We start from the raw sequence: 26,989 nt of genomic DNA, 5'->3' as shown, positions 1-26,989 counted from the left end.
CATATTCGTTGCACAAGATTTCAATTTTTTTTAATCCTTTCAGTCATGCATCCCTGTTTGATGCATATTTATACCTTTTGCTCAATACTGCTTACCCCAAGTAAGTGTGTCTAGGCTTGTAGCCCTATTACCCTGTCAAAAGTTACTAGCACACACTATATTTGTAAAGTTGGGTGAGATAGGACAGTCTCACTGGGTTGCATCCAGACTCAGTCTGGCTTAGAGCAGATCCACTGACATCAATGGGGCATACTGATCACAACTAATTGAAGCCCCACTGATTCATTGCATCTCCTCAAAGATGCAATCCTAACCACATCTACTCAGAAGTCAGTCCCACTGAAATCAGTGCAACTCACCCCCAGCTTTGTGCAGTTAGGACTGCAGCCCAAGCCTAGACCCAACCCACTGTAAACAATGGGGTTACTCAGCAATACATTGGGAGATGGCCATAGCCTTAAATTGTGACTGTAGCCAATTGAATTCCATGGGACTTACTTCTGAGCAGCTGACGTATGGGATTGCACTGCAGTGCCTCATGGAACTGTGTGGTACTTCAGAATAAATATACTTAGAATCAGGCTGGAAATCAAAGCCTAAGTTTTAAATAGATATAACTATATATTACATTCAAAACAATTTAATAACATTTTCAGTGGTTTCCTGTCTGGTTTAGTGACCTATTATTCTTGTAGTCTTTTCAGGGGGGGGGGCAGAGGAGGAAAAGAGAGGATATTTAATCCTTCCCCTTTCCAGATCACAGACCATGTTGAAGTAATAAATTTGAAAAGCAAATAATAAATACTAGTGAAAAGAGGAGGGGGGAGGAAAGACAGCTGCAGGGGAAAGTTGAAGGGGAAGAATAGGGAAGAGTTGAAGGGAGGGGGGACAGATGAGAGCTGTGCAAAGAGGGGTCAACCTGGGCAGGGTTTCTTGAGTCCTGACCTTCCCGCTCCTTTAACTACTTCTCCATATCCCAAAATGTTAATTCAAGAAAGGGAGGGGAATGACATCAATCAAAGCTACATATTTAAATGCGAACGAAGCAGAAGAATAAAACACTCGACAGGCTGAAAAAAAGTGTTGCCAACGATTAAACGGTCATAACTGCCTTGTTAAACACACACACACACGGAAAGTGAACACTGCACAAGGGAGAGAAATTAAGGGACGTATAATCCAAATGACTAACTGGATGGGGGGAGAAGAGTAGGAGGCAGCTTGAAGGGGGGGTGGAACTACAATTAACTCCATCAGACTATCGATTGTTGAAGGAGCAGGCATTGGAAAGGAGGGGGTGGCGGGGGGCACTGTAGACACGAGGAAGGCTGCAGGCTGGCTCCGCCAGCAGCCCCTTCTTGCGCCTGGAAGGAGCTCACATCTGGCTATTGTTATTATTATTCTGACGCTGATGCGCCTTTGCAAATTCGCCCACCTCTCTCCGCATAAACACAGCGCCGCTCGTCGCCGGCCCTTAAAATAGTTCCTCCTCAGGAACACGGTGCAGAGTCAGCTGACTCGAGTAGCCAGCCGAACTGCGGGCATACATGAAATTACAGCTGGGGAAGAATACCGTGTAGATACGAGCCAGCGCGCTCGCCGTCCTTCGCTCTTCCCTCCTCCGCCCCCTCCCACCCTCGCCGCTTTCTCGACCCGTCTCCCCAAGCCATCGGGACGTCTCCACTGTTTGCCTTTGGACTTTACGGGACAGTTTCTCGGATCCAAAAGTTTCGTGGATGCAGGCTGACAAGGTAGTTCGCACACACCAAACCGCGCCACTAAGCCTTAAAAAAAACAAAAACCCACCCCTCTGGTTACTCAAAAGTAAGATTTCCAGGGACTGCAGCCAGGCAGCCTGATCCATGCAAGTCCCATGCTGATCAGTGGGCTGTGCAGCCCGATCTTGCACCTCTTTACTCGGAAGTAAGCCCAACTGTGTTCAATGGGACTTCGAAGTAAACGTGCATAGGATTGCAGCCTTCTAGGAGAAGCCGCTCACCCAGGGAATTCACTCTTCTACAACCCCCCTTCGTCTCTCCCTCACGACGCCTTTTCTGGAAAATATCCACTTTTTTATAGCAATTGTGTTAACCTAGTACATTCAGAGGAAGCAATAACAATGATGATCGGGAAAAGCGAGCCGGCTGTTGCTTAACGTGTTTGTGCTGGTTATTACACACCGGAGTGCTTTGAAATACGCCCAGGCATATCTGCAAGTTATTTGAATGTATTATTTCCAGTACCTGTCATTTATCACCTTATTCAACACGTCTTTGCCAGCGAAATCGCTTTTGATCTCACTCACTGCCTCCATTTCGTAATTTCCGCCTTCTTTCCAACATATCAAAAATACTTGGAAGACCACATAGAAGCACATACAGACAACCCCCCCCCGAAAATCTTCCGAGATGAACAATGTTTAAATCAAGGGGCGGGCGGGAGGGAGACACCCCCAAATACAAGCAGAGAGATGAAGGGGAATCAGCAAGCATGTGACGAGTACGCTTAAACAGCAACGTTAGAGGAAGGGAGGAGGAGGAGGAGGAAGAGGAGGTGGTGATGTAAGTAAAGATCACCTTCAACACAGAGACACCAAGTTAAGGGCTTGCTTGCTTTAAAATATGAACATTCTGCGCAGCCCTTCTTTTTAAAGATGACAGGCAAACTCTGGCACCAGCAACCCGCTGCAGCCCTTCCTTAATGGCACCACTAGCCCTTTAAAAAAAACAAGCTCACATTGCCGGCAGAAGGGAACATTTCAATCCTGTCCTTTAATAAACATTACAAGCAAGGGAGGAGGGAAAACACACAGAGAAACACACAATGACATAGGCACGCACACAGAGAAAAATGTATGTTTACCACCTCGCCATGGTCACTGTTTCTGCCTTGGGGTGTATCTTCTGGAAGAAAATAAAGTTTGGAGCTGGATAAAAGTTGCCTAGAAGTCCTTTCTTCCCACAGCAGCTGTAGCTCCGCTATGCAAATCGGATCCTCTGGCTTACATCTTACAAAGAAAAAATCGCCAAGGGACAAAATTCTTGGTCTGCCTTCAAGGTGGAATTGAAAAGCCTTGTAGAAAATGTACGGTCCGTGTAAACCACACGGAGATCCGACCCACTGGAAGGAATAAACAAGGATGGGAGGTGGGGGGGAGAGAAAAATAATAATCAGTAATTGTAGATCAATTCATTTTTAAAAAGCATAAGCCCGTTCTGATCAGAACATACTGGAGAGAGACATTTATAAATCACACATGCTAAGGTGGAAATAATATCACTGCCTCTAAGGTAAGGTGGGAATTTGTTGTGGGAAGCCGGCTGGTTTTCTTCCGAAGGGGGCAAAAACCCGATCATAGTCACCATTATAATGATCTGTGTCTCTCTATATGATCAGCAAAGGCATTTTTTAAAAGAGGGGGGCATGGCAATTACAGGGGAAAAGTTCTTGGAAAGTTTGGGGGAGGTGAAGGTGGGTGTCTAGGGGACCCGGGGTGTCAGTATCTGGGGTGCAGAGCCGGAGAAGAGAGGAGAACCGAATACCTGAACTGAATTGGGCTCCATCTCGACGTTCTGAATTGATTGAACTCAACATTCTCTCCAAACTTGTTGGCTTGAATGGATTGCATCAGGTCCTGGCAGGGAAAAGCGATCTCTTCCAACAGCCGGCTTCAAACCTCAATATAAAACTCAAATCCTACATCCCTGGTTCTTCCAAAATATCCAAAAATCCTGTTGAGCGATTGTCATGACCCCCAATTTCCAAACTGCGTAGAAAGCAGGGGCTTATCGCTCGACTGCTGCCGATCTGCACAGGGATTACTGCTCAGTGTATAACCAAACCACAGCCCAGAAACGAATGGATCAAGGCAAATTCGGGGTCTCAAGCCTTTGTAAAAATCTTACAATGCCCGGATCGCTACAGAGACATGATTACACTCCTTCAAAGCCCCCAAAGCGCCAGACAAAAAGGTAGTTCCATTTTTGCCGGGCGGAAAGGCGGTCTTGTTGAGGTGCTCATCTGACAGGACCTGCTTGTATATGTCTAATATAAAGAACATTTCCTGCAGAGAGTCAGAGGCGCTGTTCTTCTTTCTAATTCTCTTTAGCAGATTTGCTTTTATTAGACATGTAGATTTGTTTGATAGTTAAATTACGTTCCCTTACTGCCATATTTCCCCCCCCCAGGAACTTGATCGGTTAGAATAGATGCCTGGTGCTAGTATTTTAACGAGGGGGTCGAGGAAGGAAGCAGAAAGTGGGTTATCGATTATATAAACATATAAATATTAATACATTTGTTCCTTTTTACAAAAAGAGTTTAAAAAAAGGAGTGGTGCACGAACGCTCCCAGAAGCACCCAGATCACGGGATCTTGCGAGCAATATTGAGCAGGCAGCCAGCTATTGCATTTATAAGAGAACAATAAACGCTGCATGATAAATCAATATATGGTGACCAGCAGGGGCTACTAGGCTTGGGGCTCCGCCTGATCGGCGTGCACATTCTTCTAATTTTGAACTATGCACACACACTCGCATACCAGTTACGTGTTTACAATGCAGATCTCCGGCACAGGCGCGCTCAAATACTAATGTGTTTATATAAGCAAGTGATACAGGAATACAGACTTTTATAGTGGCACAGGAATACTGATCTCTCGCTCTCACACACACACAGAAATAGTTCGGAAGGGGGGAAGGAGGAAGGGCCATCTATTTAGAAACTCGTTAAATGCAATCCGAAATTAAAACTAACCGGGGCTCGGGAGGAAGCACAAACAATCAGCTGCTTATAATGGGGATATTTATTTATGCTTGTTCCGGAGCTTTGCAAGGTCTCTGCAAGCAGAGCTCTTACGCAAACCCCGATAAACTTAGGAGCCACAGAACCAGTGTGTGCGTGGGTACAGAAACAGAGCATAGAGACACGGCTAGCAAATGCAATCAAATAGCAAAACTGATCTCGCCCCAGCAGCAGTGGCAATCTCTGCTTTTCCACCAGCAGCCTATAGAAGGACGCGCTGCTTTTCTTTCCTTCGCAGTGTTGATAGAAAATGGTGCATTCTCTCTCTCTCTCTCTAGATTCTACACTGTTGGCACCAAACCTAGCGTAGTTGATCTTCCAAAAAAATGAAGAAGTAAGCATTATGTACTATACAGGGAAATAAAGGTCTGTACAGTATGACAGTTGTAATCTGATCCGTGATAAAATTACAGGATGTCGAAAGGACTGGCAAGCTATTTTTAACGCTTTCGCAACGTTTCACCTCTAAATCCTAGCTTCTAGCTGAAACAGGATTACGTTAATGAACATTATATTAACGTGGATGAAGTTAATACAATCGAGGGAGGCGGAATTGTGGGACACGGGTCTTCAGTGACTTGAGGTTTACAGCAGCCCCCCTTTTTTCCTCCGGCACGCTCACAATACTCGTTCCCTATCGCATTGCGAATTAAAGTAGTTAACCTAATCCGATCCGCCTCCCCCCTCTTTTTAAAGGACGGTAATAGAAAACAAGATCTCTTGCCTGTTCCCATACAGGCAGGAAGATAAAAGGAGAGAGAGAACATGGCAGAGCTTCAAATTACAATAAGTAATAAAAGTCCCCATGCCAAAGAGCGGAGAGCTGTCGAAAACTATTTTAATAATTTAAAGAGACAGTACAGCGCCGCCAAACGCAGGCGATTAAAAAAAGAAGCATTATTTATATATTCCTCTTCCTCTCCCCCGCCCGCTCAACACGCTGCAGATACATTAATTGTCGGATTCACAAAGCAGTTAAGCCGGATTAGCTGGAGTTTAAGGCGATATGACAGCCTCATGCTGTACAGACACCCATTTAAATCAATGGTTTTAAACCGTGCCTACGATCGAGCTTGTAGCTGCAATCCTGAACTCATTTATAGCTCGATCCTTCGCATGTTTTATATGAAATTAAATCCCACAGAGCTCAATGGATCTTACTCCCCAGTGAACTTTCAGTTCTAGGCACACTTACTTGGGAGTAAGCACCATTGAACTCGGTGTAATTTACTTATGAGTAAACGTTTTAAGATTGCGTTTCACTGAATAACGCTGCCAACCATTATGCTGTCGAAACCCATAACAGGGAGATCCATTTACACGAGAGTAGCTCAATTGAGTCCAATGAGTCTACTCTAGAGTAAGCGAGAGAGGTGAACTTGAGGGGAGGAGCATTAAAAAAAACTCCTTATGATTAATACTTGTGTCGTCTCCAGTTTCTGCATTGTTCTGGTAAACATTTTAGCTGCTTTTTACGGAACTGGGATTGTAGAATGTTGTGGTTTCTTTTCTTTTTAAACAAGATCGTACTGAAGATTGACTCTGAGTCAGTTTCCTGTATAAACAATGCAGCAAAAACTTCATTTTACAAGAGGGGATAAACCGTATGGATATCCATCTATTGTATACAGTACTATTGTTATTGTTATTAATAATGATAATAATAACAACTACGTCCTGTCCCACCCCCTTTCCATCCTAATACAGAACGTTTTATACAGCAGAGGAGCAACTTTGTCTTCTATTGGAAGCTGTAGTCCTAAAGTGACTGTAGCTAATTGGAAACACTGTATCACTGGCGGCCCAGAGATAAAAGCTAGACGCTGCTGCAACGGCGGCGTCATCCTTAACAGGGGAAATAGAAAAATCCAACTGAACTTGGGGGGGGGGAAGTTGCCCCCTCATGTTAATAATTGCATTGCCTACTTTGGAAAAAAGCTTTCAGTCTCACTAATAATCAGATTCCTGCTACAACGGAGAAACACTTGTCCTCCTTTCAGCTCCCCCCATAAGGAGACTAGCCCCTCCCCCTCCCAAAATGTATTCTTCTCCCCTTCCCCCCCTTAGGGTGTGTGGCCACTTCCCCCCTCCCCGCAATCGTGACGCCTGCTGCTGCCACTGCTCCGCACCTATAAATTATCTCCTCTACAAATACCCATGCAGAGAAAGTTTCAATTAAGATAAGTAGATTGTATTGAGAACTGTGTTCTTTGAAGTAATGTAGTTAATAGCCTGTTTGATTTCGGCTTGCGAGAGAGTAATAACGTTGTATTCAAGGCTCCATCAATCACCCCAGCAGATGTAAGGCTCCAGACACTGACGGGGAAAGGGGGGGCGAGAGAGAAGAGTCGTTCTTGGGCAGTCGCAGGGCCTCTTTCTACTAATGTAAATACTCATAATTGGGGGTGGAGGGTATAGGAAGGCGCGCAGTATTCAGGACAATTAAAACCGGCAACGTTCGTGTTGTGCTTAGCTTAGATAATCTTTGGGACTTTTATATTTTATGTTGCTGATTCAGACGTCTCGGGTGGGTGTTTTTTTTTTTCACCCTTAAAAAGTAATGGCTGAATAAGCCAAACACGTGCATATCTACAACGGAATCCAATATATGCGTACTCGAGCAAGAACTTCCACATGTCCACTGAAGAGAACTATAGCTGCAATCCTAACCCCACTTACCTGGGAGTAAGCCCTGTTAAATTCAATAGGGCTTACTTCTGAGTAGACGTGGTTAGGATTGCGCTGAAAATCCCTCTCGGGCGCACATTCGGGTTTACCGTTCCGTCATGTGTGAAAAGGCCTTAAACGGTGCGCGTGATTCCCAATCATCTTGGCTCTGAGGGACGTCGCCTGCACCCACACGCCTCATAATAATAATTAATACGGGACAAACAAACGGCCGCCTGGTCTATGGTCCTTCTGAAAAATATTACGCCTGCTTCCAAGAAAATGATAGTAGCTGGGCTGGGTTTTTATTTAACATCTCTCGTGGTGGGTAGAGGAGAGTTTATTCGCTGTATAATGATTCCATTCATTAGGCGGCAAGCTTCAGGTGCAAGACAGAAGACTTGCAGGTTCGGCAGACCTCATTCTCTTAACACACTCCTCAGTCTCCCCCCCCCGCAGAAAACTGAAGCAGTTTTTTTACCTGACTTCAATAATCCATGTTTTAGTTAGTACTTTAGTCAGCAAATTTATCTGCTAATTGCTACACACTACCGCAAGTGGCTGGACTCTGCAATTGCAGGTTTTTTTTTTTATTGGGGCGTAAATTCCTTGATAAACGCTGGCAATACAAGCAGGTTGGGGATTGGGTAGCGGAGCGCTCGCTTTCTTTTTTTTTAAAAAAATAAGCCTCTTTCTTCTTTTTTAAGCTCTTTATAAGGACTGTATCAGCCCCCTTTCCCACCCCCCACCCCGCTAGAGATCAGAAGAGAGAATTCTGCAGCCTGCGATCTCTATCAACATGTCAGACACGTCACTGTGGATGATCGGGAGGAATAAAGCGGCGGGGGAGGGCGAGTGACGCGCGAGGGATCCAGGGCCCTTTGCAGATTTAATGTAGTGACAATAATAGCCTGTTTGTTGTGTGCATATGGAAGTGCTGCCCATTGTTTCCAATCCGAGGAATCTTAACGAATCCCGTTTGCCAACAGTCAAAAGATTTTAACCCCACCCACCTCCTTTCTGTCCAATAAAAAGCAGATTTTGGGGGGAATAGGGGGGGAAATGTCAAAACTCGATCATTCCTGAAGATCTATTCCCCTCCCCTGGCCGGCCTATTTTTTTATTTTTTTTTAAAGAACATTTCTGAAATGGCAGCCCTTATAAATTGTTATGGTCATCGCGGAGAGGGATGTGCGTAACGATCATTCAGCGTTAAAATAACCCCAAGATCCAGCTGTGATAGCAGAAACGAGCAACAAGTCTGCTGATTCAGGGTCTCAGGTCATCGCTTTCCCCTGCGACCTCTAGCGTTCAAAGCGTGTTTAGCACCTTACCGAGTTTCTCCCCCCAGCAGGTGAATGGTTTGTTTTCACTTTGCATTCCCAGTTTGTGTGGGTGCGTGCGCGTGCCTTCGCCAGATTTTGAATAAAAGATGGGTTTCAATGAAATAAGTGAAACTGGCTTTTCCCCAACTGTTGTAGATGCACCATGCCACTTGTTTTTGAAGAGGTTTTATCACTACTACTATTGTGTATATACAGTGGTGTAATGGCAGATTCAGAAGTGCAGAGTCTCTTCATTATAGTCAGACCATGCCCCCCCAGCCATGCCCTTTTTCACTTGTCCTCCTCTCCCTTGCCCTCCCTGTTGGTTCCCAGTCCACATTCCACTACAACATAGGTCCCTATGAGCCAATCAGCATGAATGGGGAGGCTGTGTGTTAGCTATTGCAAAGAGTCTTCTGAGTGGCTGGCTGACTCACTGCCTTTCACTCTGATTGGCTCCAATCAGCACAAAAGGACAAGGACCCTTCTCAGTGGTTAACATGTTCCCCTTTCATGATAATTGTACCTTGGGGCCTGGCTAGGGCCTTGCTTCCCAAAAAGTAAAGGGGCCAAGAGCCTGGGGCACTGTTGGAATTTTAAACTGGTGGCTCATAGATACCACAATCTGAAAGGAGAGCCTTAGGCAGGCACTAGCACGCTCTGGCAGCTATTCAAGGATGTTGAATGCTCACATCAACCTTGGCCTCCTTTCTTAGCCGCTACACAGATGTTAACTATGTTGACATGTTTTTCTGGCAAGATTGTTGTACTTTTAATATCTACACAGCAATTAAACATTGTTTTCTCTGTCATTAGAGTCTTTAAAGCTCCTTTAAAGACTAATACATTTATTATGGAGTCCAGTCCACTTCACCAGATGCACGAAGTGTTATCCTTAGCTGGCTGGAGAGAGGCTCATAAACTGTGAGGTCAGAGGAAAATGAATTGCAGAAAGTACAGACAAAGGTAGTTATGTTATAAACAGTGGCTGTTTGCAAAAGAGTTGGTGATAATACAGGCATCCTGGCATTGGTAAGCTAATTAACACATGCAATGTAATTAAAAACACACACACCTATATCCTGTGCTTCATGCCAAATGAGATAGAAGTGAACTTCTTGATGAATTGTAATTCAGTAGTTTCAGGTTGTACTCTCCCTCTGAAGTTCCTTTCTTTGAGGGATCAGTTACAGAATGTCCTGGGAGCTCCTTGGAATGTTGTATAAAGATTGCATAAAAATGATGTTATTTTGCAGGGCATTGCTGGCAGATGATGCACATATCACATTGGAAAATGAGCAGGATGTGCATCCTGTAGTTGTGGATGGCACATTAGGTCCTGTAGTAGTGTTGCCAGAATAGATATAATGAGATTTAGCATCTGGATCTGCCACAGGGCTTGGTCCTTGTGTCCACATCTCTGCTATGTGGCATGTTGCTAGGGAGCTGGCAATTCCCCATCAATGTGTCTCCACACTGAAAAAAGATTCCCTTGTTTAGAATGCGAGAACTTTGCTTTGGGAGGGAGAGTGTTATTATACAATCCTGTCCCATGCATGTCTATTTAGAAGGCCATGAGTGTTCTACATGTGTGTATACTCATGTAAGTGTGCAGAGGATTGCAGTCTTAATAATGAGGACAGTTATTTGTTGGGCCTATTGAAGCATTACAGCCAGAGTGTGGAAGCCTCAAACCTAGCTTGCTGTGGCTAGTGAAGTAACATTTGCTTCATTCATATAAAACTTTGCTTTGGTCCAGCAAAGGAGATTCATGTGAGAAGAAATACTGGTGCATTCAATCAATGCAGATGTGGGCATGCATAGGGATGCACATCTAAGCAGATGCTCAATCTGGACTCTGTCGACCTGATGCATCTGGATAAAGGCCTTTGGTAGTAAACACAGCTTGCATTTTGGAAGCATGTGTTTCTGAGGGACACGCACGCATGCACGCACACACACATTTTATCTGAGGATTATTAGAGTATGACTGGGTAGAAGTTCCCCATGTGTGTCTTGTTTCATTTTCAGAATAGCTGTTGTCCTGCAACGCCCTCCTCACCCTGTCTAAGGCTACAGTCTTTTACCCACTTACCTGGGAATAAGTCCCATCAAATTCAAAACTCCCATTTTCCAGATTTTTTATAATAATTGTGATGTGTTACACTATGCACATGCCAAAACCCAGCTTTCTATGTGTTGCAGAAATGCCTTCACAAATTGATACCCCAATCAGTGAATGAGTCAATGAGGCCCCCAAGATCTTCTATTTGGCTATAGATACATAAATGACACATTTCCTTGTGGCACAAGGTGTGTGAGTTTATCGTCTCATACAGTCATTCACTCCTGTCTTATTGACCTTGGCAGATTTATTGGGATTGTATTTTCGCACACTGATAAAGCTATCTTTGAACAATTTGTACTGTTGGGCATAGAATGTTTTACATTTGCATATTGTCTTGTTTAGAGTTAGGCATGAGTAGGTCACTCTTTTTAGACCCATTTTTACAAAGAGCAAAGCAAAGAAGCCTCAGTTCTACACATCTCTCTAGCTGAGGCAGTGTAATGATAAATCAACTATAAAGTTGCAATCAGTGTTAGATTTCTGAAATAATTGAAGAAAGGCTTGGAAGCTCTAGCCTTCAACCTTAATCCCATATGTGGAAGGAGGAGTTGTAGTTACTTGATAGTGGGGATGGGGAACCAGTGGCCCTGTAGATGTTGCTGGACTCCATCTCCCATCAGCCCAAGCCTGCATGGCCAATGGTTACTCTCATTCAGACATAGGAACCCTGTGGCTCTGCAGAGGTTTGTTGCACTGGCGCTCCCATAATCCCTGACTGTTGATCATGCTGGCTGGGGCTCCAACTTCCGAGTCCAATGACATCTGCAAGGCCACAGATTATCTCTGTCAGTGTTTACACAATACCTTATTCTACCACCCTGAACTGTATCTAATAGCTTTTTCATCAACATGTTTGCCGTTTCCATTTGATTGTAAAACGTGCATAAGGTCAGAGGTTGATACCTTCTGGACTCTGGTACCCTTTGTTCCTGAATGAATCTTGATTCTAATATATTCTGTACCTTCCCTTAGAGCTCAATATGAGTGTTCCTGTCAGACCCATTTGTCTTTGTGATAAAATTGTAAAATACAGGTTACCTTCCTTGGGGTCACAGTGTGTTCATTTTTTAGTCATGGTTCCAAAGAAATTTGGAGATAGCTGTACTCAGTGAGGGTTTGGGACGTTAGCCTTTAGAAGAAATCTTCTCTTAATAAGGGGAGAATCTTGTTTGACCCAGGGCTGTCCACATCTTATTGACCAGATTCCTGAATTCACCTTGCTGCTAAAAAATGATGTCAGGCTCTTGCACTCTAGAATATGGACATGGACTATGGTAAAAGGTCTCTTCAATTTAAGATATAAATCCTGTTTCCCACTTAACTATTCTACATGAAAGTGGCACAAAAGGCTCCTTTGGGAGAGAGGGCAGGATATAAGTTTTTGGTTTTTTTAAAAAGAAATAATTTGTTAGAATGCTGTTGAACATTTAAAACTGTCTAAATTTGTTTTCTTTTTAAACAGGTCTTTGCCCCTAAGTTGTATAGAAACCTTTGAGTATCTTATGTGAATAAAAGCCCTTTACATGTAAAGTGCTCCCAAAGATCTTGCTGCACAAAGAAGGGCCCTTTTGCTCACAAACTGAGATCCCACAGGTGGCAATGGGCAGAGTGCCCTCCGTGGCAGGTCCTTATACTTACATAATGGGCATTTTGTGCATGTATATACAGGTAGCTGCCTTATGCTGAATCAGATCTTTGGACCATGCAGCTGAGGATGGGTGAATCTGTCAGTTTTGGTATCTCTCATTTTTCCAATCTTAAATGCATTTCTCCACATTTTCATATCAGTTTGATTTTTTTTTAAAAAAAAAGTCTTCATGAAAATTCACCAGCGAATTTCTTCTAATATACACATTTTTATTTGCAGTTTTGCCTCACGTATATGTTTGCAAAACAATTTCCCTAATATAGTGCACGTCTGTAGATTATTTTCATTAATATATACATTTTAATGCACACCTTAACCTAGTAAATGAGTTTTTGTACACATTACTTGGCTGAAGACTAGCACCGCAAAATTTGGAGAAGTGCAAATATCAAAAGTTGGCTGCGTTTCGGCTCATGTATTGTTTTAGAAAATGAAAATTAGGTAGGTTCACCTTTAAAAGCTGGGGGTTGAACCTGGGACCTTCTGCCTCAGATCTATCTATCTAATATTGCATATACCATTATTATTGCAATGTATGTTGACTGTTGAATATATATACACAATGCATATGCAACATCCCCCCTCCTCAAATGCTACATGGGAAAAACAACAACACTACAGGAATTTACATTCCAGTTCAATCACAAATTGGATTTTATCCTGCAGGCTTTGGCTGTGTTTCTGTGTGTGAATATTTGTTGGCTTTTTCTGGCCCAAATAAATTTGCACAATGTTGTAATGTTTTTGTGCCTTCCTTTTCAGCATTCCAATGTTTTTACTTAAGATCTAATAAAAAGCTATTTTCAGAAAAGAATGTTGCTGTTTAACAAGTCCATAAAGCAAAGTATAACCATAAAACACAGCAATGACAACAAGAGAAAAGTAGGTAGCACATCACATGAGAGAAGATACAGTCAAGACGCAACAGCGGTTGCACTAACTACATATTAGTCAAATTCACGCTATTTTAAAAAGTCAAAATTTTATTCAATTTCCAACCCCCAGGCATTGAAAGTGTTAATTTATTAAGTCAAGTTATTTTCATGGCTCACAATGAAAAACATTCGTGGTTAAAATACCCAGGAGATAGGAAACCATTTAAACTGAAGTCTTCCAAATCCATTTTTTTTTACAGCTGATGTGAAACCCAGGAACAAAATCAAGGAAGAAAAGTTGGGTGTTTCAACTCATGAGGGTTGCAAAGACGAAGGCTGATATTCCTGTGAATGTAATATGTTTTAATTGTTTTTAATACTGTATTTCAAATTTCTGTAACCTGCCCTGCTGGGACTTACTGGTGAAGTGCAGGCAATAAATATAATCCTCCCCCCTCCTCTTGTATCACTTACCTTGGGAGTAAACCAAGCCCCATGTACAGGATTACACTATAAGGGTGGGAGCACACCAGTTCTTCACACCACTTGCTGCTGGCGGTTGCACAAGGAATATGTTTTTTACACTGAACATTCGCCACTTGCACTCCATTGCTTGATTCACCGATGAAAAAGCTAATTTCTCCTTACAGAGTAACATTTTGATCAGTTGCTGCACACAGGGCCTCACATTCCAGCTGTTGCTCCGCTCCTTCATCTTCCTATCAGGGCTTCTCCCAAGCAGTAGGAAACCAGTGTTTTGTGGGTTTCTGTGTGAGGAGAGAGTATTGGAGAGTTAACTGTGTTTTTGTAATACGCCTTTGTAAAAAAACCTCAAAAGATTGCATAAGGGGGCAAGTAGCCACCTAGGGTTGCAGTACTAATCTTGAAACAGCACCAATTCCCCCTCCCTCCCACAAAGCAACATTGTGTCTTTGCATCTTCCCAAGGCTGCATCTTGCCACTTGGCTTCAGAACCCATGCCCCCCCCCTTTTTTTTGTTCTGGCCCAGTATCATATTGTGTTATTTATTGTATTTTTTATAATTTGTATTTCTATGTTCACCGCCCAGAGAGCTATTGCTAGTCGGGCGGTATATAAATTTAATAAATAATAATAAAATAAAATATAATGATTTCTTCTTTTCCCTTCTTCTTTTCCCCAACTCTCTCCTTATGTATTCAGCTCCAGTATCGATACTTTCCACTTGCTACCTAGACACGTTGCTGAACCACCTCTTCCAACAGCTTGAGATATTGGAGAATTTGATTTTAGATTACAATAGATATGCTGGAGCTGTGGGAAGAGAATATATGGTCAACAATAGGGCAATGGATTTGGCCCAGAGGCCTCAAGAAGGGTACTGTCTGGCATCCCGGTGGCCAAAATAGAAAGGCAAAAGACATACAGCTCTGTGGTAACAGGCCTTGCCACTGGACCACTTTAGGAGTGAGGATCAAGATGCTAGACCAGCATACTACCTCACTATATTTTTGAAAGGGCTCTCTTGGAAACCTAGTTGACCCAGATTGTAGAGTTTGGCCACAATCCAATAGATATTGTGGATTGTTTGCTATTACACCTCCTTTGTTGGAAGCAGTATGCCTCTGTATACCAGTTGCTGGGAAATGCGGGTGGGGTGGGAGAGTGCTGTTGTACTCCGGTCCTGCTTTGAGCCTTCCTGTAGGCATCTGGTTGGCCACACCAATAAGAACAGGATGCTGGACTAGAAGGGCCTCTGGCCTAATCCAGCACAGCTCTTCTTGTGTTCTCTTAAACCCACTTATTTCAATGGCCCTACATGTCTATATACTGGCCCAATACAGCGCCAATACAGAGAAAGCTAGTCATGCTTATGGGATTCTCAAGTTTATTTATTCAATATTTAAGGTACATGCTATTTGCCCACTGTGTGGTCCTCAAAGGATATAAGTGTAAACTGATTACTATTTCAGGACTGCGCTAGATATAGATACTAGATATAGATATGTATCACTTTTGCTGAGATCTGTAAGCTACATCTTGGATAACAACTGCTTTTATCCCCAAATAGCATGGGAAGATGGATCTATATCTGTTTAACTATTTTTGATTTTGTTTTTTGTCTTTGAATGTTTTATGATTTTGTCTTGTATGTTTTATGAAAATCTGAATAAAAATTATTGAAAAAAAAATAAAATGCATGTGGCTTCCACTTGACTAGCTATTAAAATATACGGTACATGCTATTAGTTTGAGCTGGTTATTTTTTTGCTCACAGTGACAAAACAAGCAGGCAAAAAACAAGTGACACCATGGACACAGCTCACAAAAGCCAAGGCCCCAAATCACTGAGAGGAGACTGACGAGGAGAGAGAAAAAATTCAAGTGGGATTTTGAGTGGTATCAAATAACGCTCCGTCATGTCTTATTAGTACCACAGAGGGTAATAGAAGCAGCAGCATTATCGTCTCAAATGTCATTCCTGTATATTCATTTAATTAAAAACCAACATTACTTTTTTGTTCATGTAACCTGAAAATAAATGTGATTAAACAGCAGTTTGGGAACAGTGATATTCAATCAGGTACGATTTGTATACTAGCTTAGGGCACCATTTGCTAGTTATGTAAAATTATGCCCTATTATGTTTGATAATCGTGTGTACATTTGAGAAAGAAATGCAGAACTAAGGACACCAAGCATGTTTTTGCTTCGACATCAAGAGCTGAATTGTTATTTCAAAGCAAAGCTCCTGTTACTGCTCTATCCAATAAGCAATCTGCCTAGGTGTCCTTAGACTCAAAAACGTGAAGGAAATGTTAACTTCCTCTCCTGAAGAAATAGTCGCTTTTATTATTAGTTTCTTTTAAAAAAAGAAAACACCCGCCACAGACTAAAAAAAATCCATTTTATGGAAACAGCAACAAGAGGCAACCTGAAGTTTTTATTCATAGCACACAGAAAGGAAGCATGCCTGTTAGCGGCTTTGAAAGGTCATTCCATTTTCCAAATAATACACAGGAAAAAGCAGTGCAGCCTATTTCACATTTATCTCATGTCAAATAATTTACCTCAAACTGTTTTTAGTAAAAATATGATGGCTCAGAGGGAAAGGGGTGGAGTCCTTCGACGCAGACAGCTAGAAGCAGTAAATATAATTTTCAGACTGCCATTCAGTGTGTACTTAAGGCAGCCAGGAACACAAGTTGCTATTCTTGGTACACAAGCTTTAAAACCATCTGAAGTAAATAAAAAGATGTTTAGTGTGTGTGTGTTTTAAATGGTGAGAATGCTACGTTTTTATAAAAGACACAAAAGGGATTAGGAATTCCAAATTAAGGAGTGAAATGAAAAATAGAAACTCTGGAATTTTTCTGTTAATTTAAGTATAAATTTAAACTCACACCCATTTTATTTGAGAATTCAAATGTCAGCCTAGTCAGAGCATTGACCCATCTAGCCCAGTACTGACCACTCTGGCTAGGCTCTAGCCCTGTCCCCTTTTCATAGCAAAAATGCCAGGTGCTGAATCTGGAGCCTTTTGGACATATTTATTTATTGCATTTATATCCAACTTTCCTCCAAGAAGCTCAAGGCAGCAGAGACTGTTCTCCCTACCCCATTTTATCCTCACAACAACCTTTGAGGTAGGCTGGGCTGAGAGGCAATGTGATTGGTCCTAGGCCACGCCAGTGAGTTTCATGGTTGAGTGGGGTTTTGAATCTGGGTCACCCCAGCCGCAGGCCACATTCTCTGGGAAGAGGGGCTGATTGTTAAACCATGGGGCCATCGGAGCTCTGTCAGGAGAATAGGAGTCTCCTAATGATGCTCAGTACCCTGCACAAACTACACTTCCCAGGATTTTTTGGGGGGAAGCCATGACTTTAAAGTGGAATAAATGTCTGATGTGGATGTAGCCGCAATTTGAAACTTTGACTATGACACCACACTGGCACACACACTCTCTGCCATTGAGCTGTGTGGTGTTGTCTGAAGTAAGTTATGAATTCATTTTTTATCTTCTTTTAAAAACAACAACAATTGCATTTCCAAGCATTTCATCCATGGGCCATGCAAGCTTAGCATGGGAAGAGCACTGCCATACCACCAGCCATTTTGACAGTTCAGCTCCGGTGGCCTCCTTCAATCCTTCCTTGCACGCTCATTCCCTCATACCTCCAGAAGCACCTGGTTTCCTCCTACAACACTGAGGAGGAGGAAGGAAGTTACCACAAGTTCCTTTCCCTGCAACTTCCTTATTCTGTACTGCTGGAGAAACTAGCTGCAACCAGAGAGTGAGCGATTATTAGCACTGGGTGATCATATTGAAAAAGCTAGAGTAAGGGCTGCCTACAGGTGCCTGTAGTTATTGGTTCTGACAGCGGCAGCTACAGTAAGCCTCTGAACATTGGTGGGGCAGCTGGTTAAGAGGCTGCTCTGTGAGCCAGATCCTGGTCTGTCTTGTGGTGCCATACCCATTAATGTAAAAAAAGAAAATGGCTCTGGAAGATCCACGTGTCTTTCCTACTTTCCTGGCCATAGGAGCTACAAGCCCTGAAGTGATTTTTCTCAATATGCAAGGACATTTAATTTGAGACAAACCTCTTTTAAATATATTAAAAACATGACTACCTTCATTTGCTCTGAGCAAAATCATCGGATCAACAATACGGTGCATGGCCGTTCTAACCTTCCCAATGGTGTAGTGTCATTGCCAATGAATGATAAAAAGAAATCAGGAGAATTATTCCAAATGTAACTCATGGCTGGTGGACTAAAATTCCCCAAAAGAAAATTACAGGGGTAATGGTAGAGAAGTAACAGGCTCAATGGGTTTTGCCTGCAAATCAATAATGGAAGATAGAGAAAGAGGGGGCATTTCCAGGCAGCTGTGGCTATTTTCAGGGGAGTTCAATCACATCCTGGCTAATTCAGGCTGCACAGTTAAAGTTGACTTGGCACTCTTGTGCAACAAACTAACTTTCCCCCCACAACTGGACTTTTTGTGACAAGGAAAGCACTGGAGAGTATGGAACAGAATTTGCTTGATGCAGTGTCACTTGACCTCCCTACAAACAGATCAGAATGAACGCTCAATAAAATCCAATACCATCTAACCTCTCCGCAAACTTTGTACAAACAAATCAGGATGAATTTTAAATAACAGATCATCTGGAAATGATGAGAGAGAGATGTATAAACAAGTCATAACTATATGCTGGATGGCAAGCCTTTAGGGCTGGTCCAAGATATTGAGGTGGTGCATGTGATGTTCCTGCTTGTAGGGTAAATATGGTAAGTGCTGTTTACATAGAAGACATATGGTAAGTGGAGTGAAAGAGGAGGGGGGAGTACACGAGCAGTAGAATGCTGGATGATTGGCTGAGCGTTTGAGTGGCTGGGAGTATAAATGGAAGAATGACAGGTGTTTGGTGGTGGATGTTGGGAGTGTGGAGAAAGAGGTGTTTGAGGGTGGATGTTAGTAGGGTGGAGAAGAAGGTGTTCGGTGGTGGATGTTAGTAGGGTGGAGAAGAAGGTGTTTGGTGGTGGATGTTGGGAGTGTGGAGAAAGAGGTGTTTGAGGGTGGAGGTCAGGAGTGTGGAGAAAGAGGGAGTTCTGATTAATAATAAGTCAAGTATAAAAGAGGAATAGATGAAACCATACGCTTGTGAAACATTCTAAAACTAATCTTGTTATTTCTGATATTTAATAAATACTTATTTGGTTTACCAAAGGCCTGATCCTTGGCTGGGGGATATACATACCAGAAGGGAGGGCAAGGTAATTACCAAGGCTGAACAGAAACAGTATCTAATGGTGGCAGTGGTGAAGGGAGGAATAATAACAATTCAAGTATCCAGAGCAACCCAGAGTTGTATGCGTTATCTATAAAGATACAAGGGGGTTGGGAACAGCATAAGCACGCAGTCACAAAAGTAACCAGCTAGAGAGAGACTCAGGCAAAGTCTCTGGGAGTATTGGTTATAGGACGTGACTGGTGGTGCTGCCTAGCAGGGGGATCTAGTGAGATCTGTGCTAGAGCGGAGTGAGAAACCATATAAAGGACGGTCTGGACTGGTGGTATCCCTGGTGGTGCCTAGTGAAAGGCAGTAGCCACAAGCAGGTGGGAACCTGACAGGGAGAACCAGGGAAGGACGTCACAGTGCACATGTACATGAGCACACACACACACACACAAACATGGAACACAAAATGTAGGTGAAATGGCATCACCTATGCACATGAGGGAGGTATCAGCAGGTTTGGGGGGAACCCTGAGATTTGCAGAAGTACAAATAAAAACTTTAGGAAGAAAAACTAAAGGCCGAGGTAACGTGTGTGGGAATAGAAAACTGAGGGGGAAGTGAGAGGGGGAATGAAATGGAGTGTCTGGAATCCTGAACAGGGAGCATGCCACACTGCAACAATTTGTTGCAGGTCCCAATTGTACAGCAGATTATGGTTTATTGATATGTAAACCACTCTGTGAATATACTGCTAGGGAGCCGCATAGGAATAAAATTATACTAAAATGTGTTCCAACTTCAGCTGTCTGCAGTAACTGCCCCATATAAAGGCCACCCCTGGTTGCCTTTGACACGGCCACAGTGCTTTACCCATGTAAACATTTCATGTACCTTTATCATGTTTACACACATTTATCCTTTATGTCAGTTTTACATGTGTAGTATTTAGGGGTACACTTCAAAAAAGTATACACACTGGTAATGTATGAATCGTCTCTGTGCCAGATCATTTGGACCTCAGACTGCTGTGAATGATGTCAGTATAGATTTGTTTCATGCCATGCTGTTCCTACTTTGTGAGGGTCAACTTGTGCTGTGTGAATCCATTTTTGGTTTCTCTCATGTCAAAGTGGAGATAGAAGGGGCTTCAGATAGAACTTCACAATCAAATTCTAAGCATTTCAATTAAGAGTTTGGCACAACGAAATTTACAGAGGACACTTCACAAGTCATTGTATATGGGTGGGGGGGGCAGGATCACACTCACTATACTCACTTCCACCCACATTTGAATAAGAGCCTACGCACCTGGGCTCCTACACTATAACATAGGAAGAGTGCTCTGATGTTTCAAGCTCTTCTTAGTTCATGATCTACTTCTGTGAATTTTGGCCAATGGTTGTAAATACAGAGGCGGGGGGGGGAGGAGAATATTTTGCAACAAGCTGCTATTAGGTTCATAACCTCACTAAGTACATCCTTTTAGCACTATCCTCTCCTTCCTGTCTCAATGCTCCTTTCTAAAGAAATAAAAATGAAATAGTATATTCCTCTGAGCAGCTACAGCCTCTTCCTGCATGCTTGGGAATTAAGGAGCAAAGCTTCCACTCAGGCTAGGAAGCTACTTTGTACAAGAGTCAGGTCATTGCTCCATCTAGACCAGTACTGTCTACTCTCTCTCTCTCTCTCTGGCAGCAATTCTCCAGGGACTCAGGCTGAGGTCTTTTGCATCACTTGCTCCCCCTGACCCTTTTTATCTAGGGATGCCTTGGGGTGAGCCTGGGACAAAGCATGGGCTCTATAACATGGATGCGGATGGCATGGTTCCCATATAGTCCTACGCCCAGGCAGCTCTGTTTTAAAAAGCAATGCACTGCCATGGCCATGGTTTTTAAAGCTTAATCTTTATGGTACTACTTTTGCACCAATGCGATGCTGTATCCTTGTACTTTATTGTTATCTACTCACTTTCACCACTGATTTTAGCCCTTTCCATTCCACACATTCTCTCCACCATTGTGATTACCACTGTTCAAGGGGGGATAGCACAGCCCTGATCCTGTAGCCCCCAACATGTTGGGGACTGAATGTGTGTAGCAGGGAGCTTACTTTCCTCAAACAGGCTCCTCACACAATGTAGAATCCTGATCTGCCAGGGTTCTTAACTGTGCACAGTGTAAAGATGACTTGACTTGCATCACATTCAAACACCAAAGATCATGTAACCATGAATGCAGTGCATTTTCCATGGCGGCATCTTATATGCTCAGTTGCATAGCTCCTTTAGTGTTGGAATAGCAATGAGTTTACAAGTACATGTGAACAGGCACATGAGCTGTTTTATATTACTGTTCTTTTCACTAAAACCCATTAGCATGGCTGGCTATTTTAAACAGATTTTCAATGCACCATTTAACTTATAAATACAAGAGACTGTGAAGAATTTTCCCTGCTACTGGCTCTTATAGGCATGCCAAAGTGAGCCACTGAGGGTGATAGGAGTGTAATTTTTGAATTCTGTCTGCTTAGTTGACCACTCTGACCATGAACTTTCTATGGAAGTTTTTGTACACTGACAAAAAATACTGATGAACCCCAGTGCATCACAAAGGATCCTTTAGGATGCACACTCAATTCATCTGGGACACAGGTCAGGCTAGTTGTTCCTCTCTGCTGTCCCCTCTTGAACCGAGAGTGCAGTTTGGAACAGCCATCCCTTTCATTAGGTAGAGCAGGGACCCCCCATATATTGTTGGACTCCAGCTCCCATGAGCCCCATCCAGGATGGCCATTGGTCAAGTATGATGGAAGTTGTAGTCCAGCAACATCTGAAGGGTTCCAGGTTCCCCACCCTGAGGTAGAGTAAGATTACTGCCTCAAGGGATGCTGGGGGGTAAGAAGCAGTGTCAAGGTGCTGGAAGACAGAACTGTATGGGTCACACAGGTTACCCCGCACATATAAGCTAACTTGCTGATCTCAGGTGTGGTGGAGTGAGAACATTGTTCCGGTACCACTGTTTAGGTAAGATTCAGCTACCAGTCCAGTCGGTTCCTGTTTATGGAATGGAGAGTAGGGCACTGTACTCTCTTTCATCTCAGGCAGCAAAATGGCAACAGGGAATTTGGGCCTAGGTTTGTTACAGGCCCATCAGCCAACGTTGTCTTGCATCTGCAGGGGGAAGACTGGTAGTGGTGGACAAGATGCTTTTTCAGGGAAGCTTGTCTGCCATCACTGCCTTAACATTGTGAGGCATCTGATAAGCATCTGAGGAACTCCAGGGTTCATCAGAACACCTGCTGTAAAGCAAAAGAGATGGAGAAAGAAACCTCTCTCTAACCAAAGGGTTGACTTCTGTCTCCCCTCTGCACCCTGGCTTTGTAATGCATTCTGTTCTCATCTGCAGAGGGCTCTGGACCCTCTCCCAGGGACATCAGGGTCCTTGAATTCTCTAACCATTAAGCAGCTCAGCTTCCAGAGATGATGGTATTTATTTTAATCCTCTGGAGAGACCTGTGCTCTCACTCTTTTTTCATTATATACCTACCCTGATTATCTTTAACTGTACTGAATAGCTTACAGTCTTTCCGTTGTGTAATTGTGTCATGTACATTAATTTCAAAGGGAGCTCTGGATGATGTTATACTTTAATGATGAATAGGGCAACTAATGACTATGGCAATCGGTCCCTTGAGGAAAGGAGAAAAAAGCCTTGCTTATTCAGAAAACACTGGCCTTAATTGAAATGAATTTTTAAAAATTATATTTGCCAAGTTGAGGTGCGTGTGCCACAAAGCTAATAATCACTGTCGACATTGATCACATCAGGAAAGTTGTTTATTAGTAGTAGTATCAGTATTATTAGTATTACTATTATTAGTAGTGTTATTACTTAAACAGGATTACATGGTACATTATAGAATACAGGAGCAAAAAAAGGTTAAGGTCCCTGAACTCAAGGACCTTACAACAGGAATTTCAATACCGGGTGGGATAGGAAGCACAGAGAGAGGAAGAATGGGAGAGACAAACGTAATATGGGATGGATATGTGCACATGCAATTACATTATATTATATTATATTATTATATTATATTATTATATTATATTAATTATATTATTATTGATTTGTTTTGGTTGGAGATGAAAACTAACATTTTAAGCGCTTGGCTTCACAGAAATTGTTTTTTTTTTAGATGGGATTTAAAAGAGGAGAGAGGTAGCAACAACAGGAGTGTTTTAGGAGGGAATCCCTGCAAAGGAGATTCATTTTGTTTGTTTGTTTTTCAGGGATTTTAACCCCACCCTCCAAATAATTTCCCAGGGTAGCTTACAATCCCCTCCCCCAAATATAATACATCAATTTTAAACAAACAACATGGTGCAAGCAGTATAATCTAAAAAGCAGCATAAAAATAGAGCAGAGATCAAACAAATTGAATTACAAAGCCTGGAAAAATCAAAAGGTCTTTACCTGCTGCCAGAATTATAACACTGAATTACAACATTACAGCCTCCAGAATTGGGGTGCCACCAATGAAAGGGCCCTTTCCTCAGTAGCCATATGCCATATCTGAGGTGGCAGGATCATTCAGAGAAGGGCCTCTGGTCACATACACACCATACAATTAAAGTACATTGCTTCCCCCAAAGAATCCTGGGAACTGCAGTTTACCCACCGCAGAGCTAAAATTCCCAGCACCCTTAACAAACAACAATTCCCAGGATTCTTTGCAGGAAGCCATGTGCTTTAAATGTCATGGTGTGGATATGACCTCTGTTAAAGATCTTAGAATGTGGTCCTTCAGGTTTGAGGGGGCAGAAGACTTTTAGCGCGCAATCACAGCATTATTTATTTATTAAATTCCTACCTCACCCTTCCTCCCAGAAGGAGCCCAGGGCGGTAAACAAAAACACTAAAAGTGCAGTATAGGATGCTTAGGAGAAAAGGATGGGAGAAACAGGAAGGAGGGGACAGAAGTGATGAGCCTGGTGTTGAGGGGAAAGGAGTGGGGAAAAAAGGGGGATTACTCCACTTCTCAATTTGTGTGAATGAATGTGTGCTTCAGGCTCTCTGTGTGTGCTCCTGTTTGGGTGCACAAGAGCAGGGCACTACAGAGGAAATAGGGAAATGGAAAAAGATCTGTAGCCTTGCCCTTGTCCCACTGCAATGTCCTGCAGATCTCCACTTGTGTTTTAACAAATCCATGGAAGGAGTTTCGAGATGATGAGAAATAGAAAATGCCAAAGACACTTTAAAAAAACTGACTTTTGGTTGTTTTATGATTATTTTTAATGTGTTTTTTATTTTGTCTGTGAAAAGGCCATCTTCACATGCTGTTTGTCAGTTGTCTGGTGAATACAGGACATGCAGTATTAGCTGCAGCACAGATAAACCCCATATTGGGCTGCTTCAGGGTATGTTCAATTCAGCACATAGTGAATTATCAAAGAATTCAGTGGTTTATGGGCCAAATTCCCACTGTCTCAATGGGGTCACAGAGGCAGTGGGAGAAAAGTTACAGGAAAAATAGACATAAAACCTGTTTCAACAGTGGTTAGAGATTCAGGGTGATCAATGTCCTAAAACACTAGTTACCTTGGAAACCAAGGCCTTGAAAAAAGTATGTCAGGCATGATTCCATGTATGGGAATATTTATTTGAAAGAATACATTCATTCAAATAAATGTATATATGGCATATGAATAGCACTTTAAAGCACTTCATATACATTATCTCTGTCATCCTTGCAACAGCCCTCTGAAGTAGGTCAGTATTACAATCCCCATATTGCAGCTGGGGATAGAGAAGGGTAAGAGAAAAATAGCTTTCTTGAGGCCAACTAGTGCGTTTGTGGCTAAGGTCATGGGGTGATATGAATAGCCTATCCTGTGAGCCGCTACACAACACCAGCTTTGAAGAATGCACTATATACATTGCATTCAACAAGGGGTGCCGTAAAAATTTGTATCCCTGTGGTGAAGTCCCCACACCCCATGTAATGTATAGATAGCCCAGACCTTGCCCACCTGTTGTCCTTCTGATGTTTTGGACTACAACTCCCATGAGACTCGTGCTGGCTGGGGCTCATGGGAGTTGTAGTCTAAAACATCAGAAGGGCATAAGCTTGGTGAAGGCTGATTTACCCTATGTCCTGACATCATCACATGGCATGTTTCCTTGCTCTGACAGCCAACGGTGTAGAGTGGAAGTGGGAATCCACACATGCTGTGATAGCACAGGCTATTCTGCACTTTATGAGGGATTCCCTTTCATTACACATCAAAAGGCAATTGTTTTCTTTTCAGCACCTAGTGAAGATTTTCCTATTTCAACAAGCCTTTTAAGGCTGTGTTCACACTGTACATTTAAAGCACACACACAAACCCTGAATCCTGGGAACAGGAGTTTGTTAAGGGTTCTGGGAATTGTAGGTCTGGGAGGGGTAAACTACAGTTCCAGGATTCTTGGGGTTGGGGTGTGCTTTAAATGTAAGTGGAGATTTTTATCCCAGTCTGTATCTGTATTCGATTTGAAAATTTTATATATGGAATTGTTTTATAATGATTTTATACATGATTGTTAAATCACTTTGAGATGTTTCATAGGAAGTGATTGATAAATGGAGTGAAATAAATAATATGGAAGTGCCATTTTAGGACAATGCTTTGGGCCTCACAAAATATGCAATTCCAGCCTCAGAAAAACAGAATGATCTTACCTGGTATCTTGAATGTGCCAGCAGATCCTGATTCAAAGAATCTGCTCAATATAATGTTCATCTAGGAATATACTGCTTTTCTGGGGGGGGGAAGCCAGCGAGTATCACTGGAAGTTCTAGTGCCATTTAGTATTTTGCAGTGGTCAGTAAGCATACCCTGGAGACCTCTTTGGCAATCAACTTTTCATCCTGTCTTCTGGCATGTTACAAAGCTGTCAAAGTAGGCAAGATAATGTTTTTTATTAGGTCAGACCCTGATGGTGAAAGGGTACAAGCTTTTGCACCGGTTCAAACGGGTCTAATGAGAAGGTATCACCTTACCTACTGTGGGAGCAATTCAAAGGATAATTACAATAGTCTAGTTCTATTCAATTCAATATATGCAGACATTCTAGCATGTTCTTTTGCCCTATTCAGGTATTCTAAATCTGTCGAGAATACTAGATCCATCACCCCATCATCCCCTTCCACAAGGTGGAGGGTGAATATCTGAAGTGGAGAGCCTCCTGTGCTCATGAAGGCTCTCCTCACAATTTAGAAACATAGAAAACCAGGTTTCTAAATTGCACGGGAAATCCTACAAGGGAAGAAAAGGCTCCCAACTGGAGAAGTTATTCTTCAAAGTCATGAAGAGTGACCAGGATGGTATGGTGATGGGGAAGGCACAGCTAGTACACCTTCACTCTCTGCTCTCATTCACGTCCACACTACCCATTTAATTATTCTTCTACCACTTTAACAGTCATGGCTTTCCCAAATAATCCTGGGAACTGTAGTTTGTTATGGGTGTTGGTAAGTGTAGCTCCGGGGGGGACTACAGTTCCCAATATTATTTGGAGGATGCCCTGACTGTTAAAATGTGTTTTAAATGTATGGTATGGAGGGATTCAGAACACCCAAACAGGGCTTTTTTGGCCAACAAAAAAATAGAATGGTGTTCAGGGCTGATTTTGTGCTTTCTATGTGATTAGAAGAGCCTGGGGCTGTTTTTTAGACTATAGAAAGGGGAATGGCTTAGCTGAATGATCCTACTTGTAAAAGATATAAGAGAGAAGGCTAGAGTATTTCAATCTAACGGGTTTCCACTTGCAGGGA

At 42.6% G+C, this 26,989-nt stretch overlaps 1 protein-coding gene across 2 annotated transcripts in view; it reads right to left on the bottom strand.

Annotated features, from left to right (window-relative positions):
- The window catches only part of ARID5B (AT-rich interaction domain 5B), a 241,846-nt gene extending 237,816 nt beyond the window's left edge, over positions 1–4,030 (bottom strand). The window contains exons 1-2 of one of the 2 annotated variants that reach the window (XM_061635111.1): positions 3,543–4,030; positions 2,866–3,120 (exon numbers count right to left, since the gene is read on the bottom strand). In XM_061635111.1, the coding sequence (XP_061491095.1) occupies positions 2,866–3,120; positions 3,543–3,563 (276 nt within the window). In that variant the 5' untranslated portion in view covers positions 3,564–4,030. Of the gene's footprint in view, positions 1–1,435; positions 1,561–2,865; positions 3,121–3,542 lie in introns of those variants that run through there. The other variant, XM_061635112.1, reaches the window with a different exon arrangement.
- Between the last annotated feature and the right edge of the window lie 22,959 nt (positions 4,031–26,989).

The sequence above is a fragment of the Rhineura floridana genome, chromosome 7 (genome assembly GCF_030035675.1).
Source record: "Rhineura floridana isolate rRhiFlo1 chromosome 7, rRhiFlo1.hap2, whole genome shotgun sequence".
Classification (NCBI taxonomy): Eukaryota; Metazoa; Chordata; class Lepidosauria; order Squamata; family Rhineuridae; genus Rhineura; species Rhineura floridana.
Note: the sequence above shows the minus strand (reverse complement) of the source record. Positions and strands in the feature narration are given on the sequence as shown.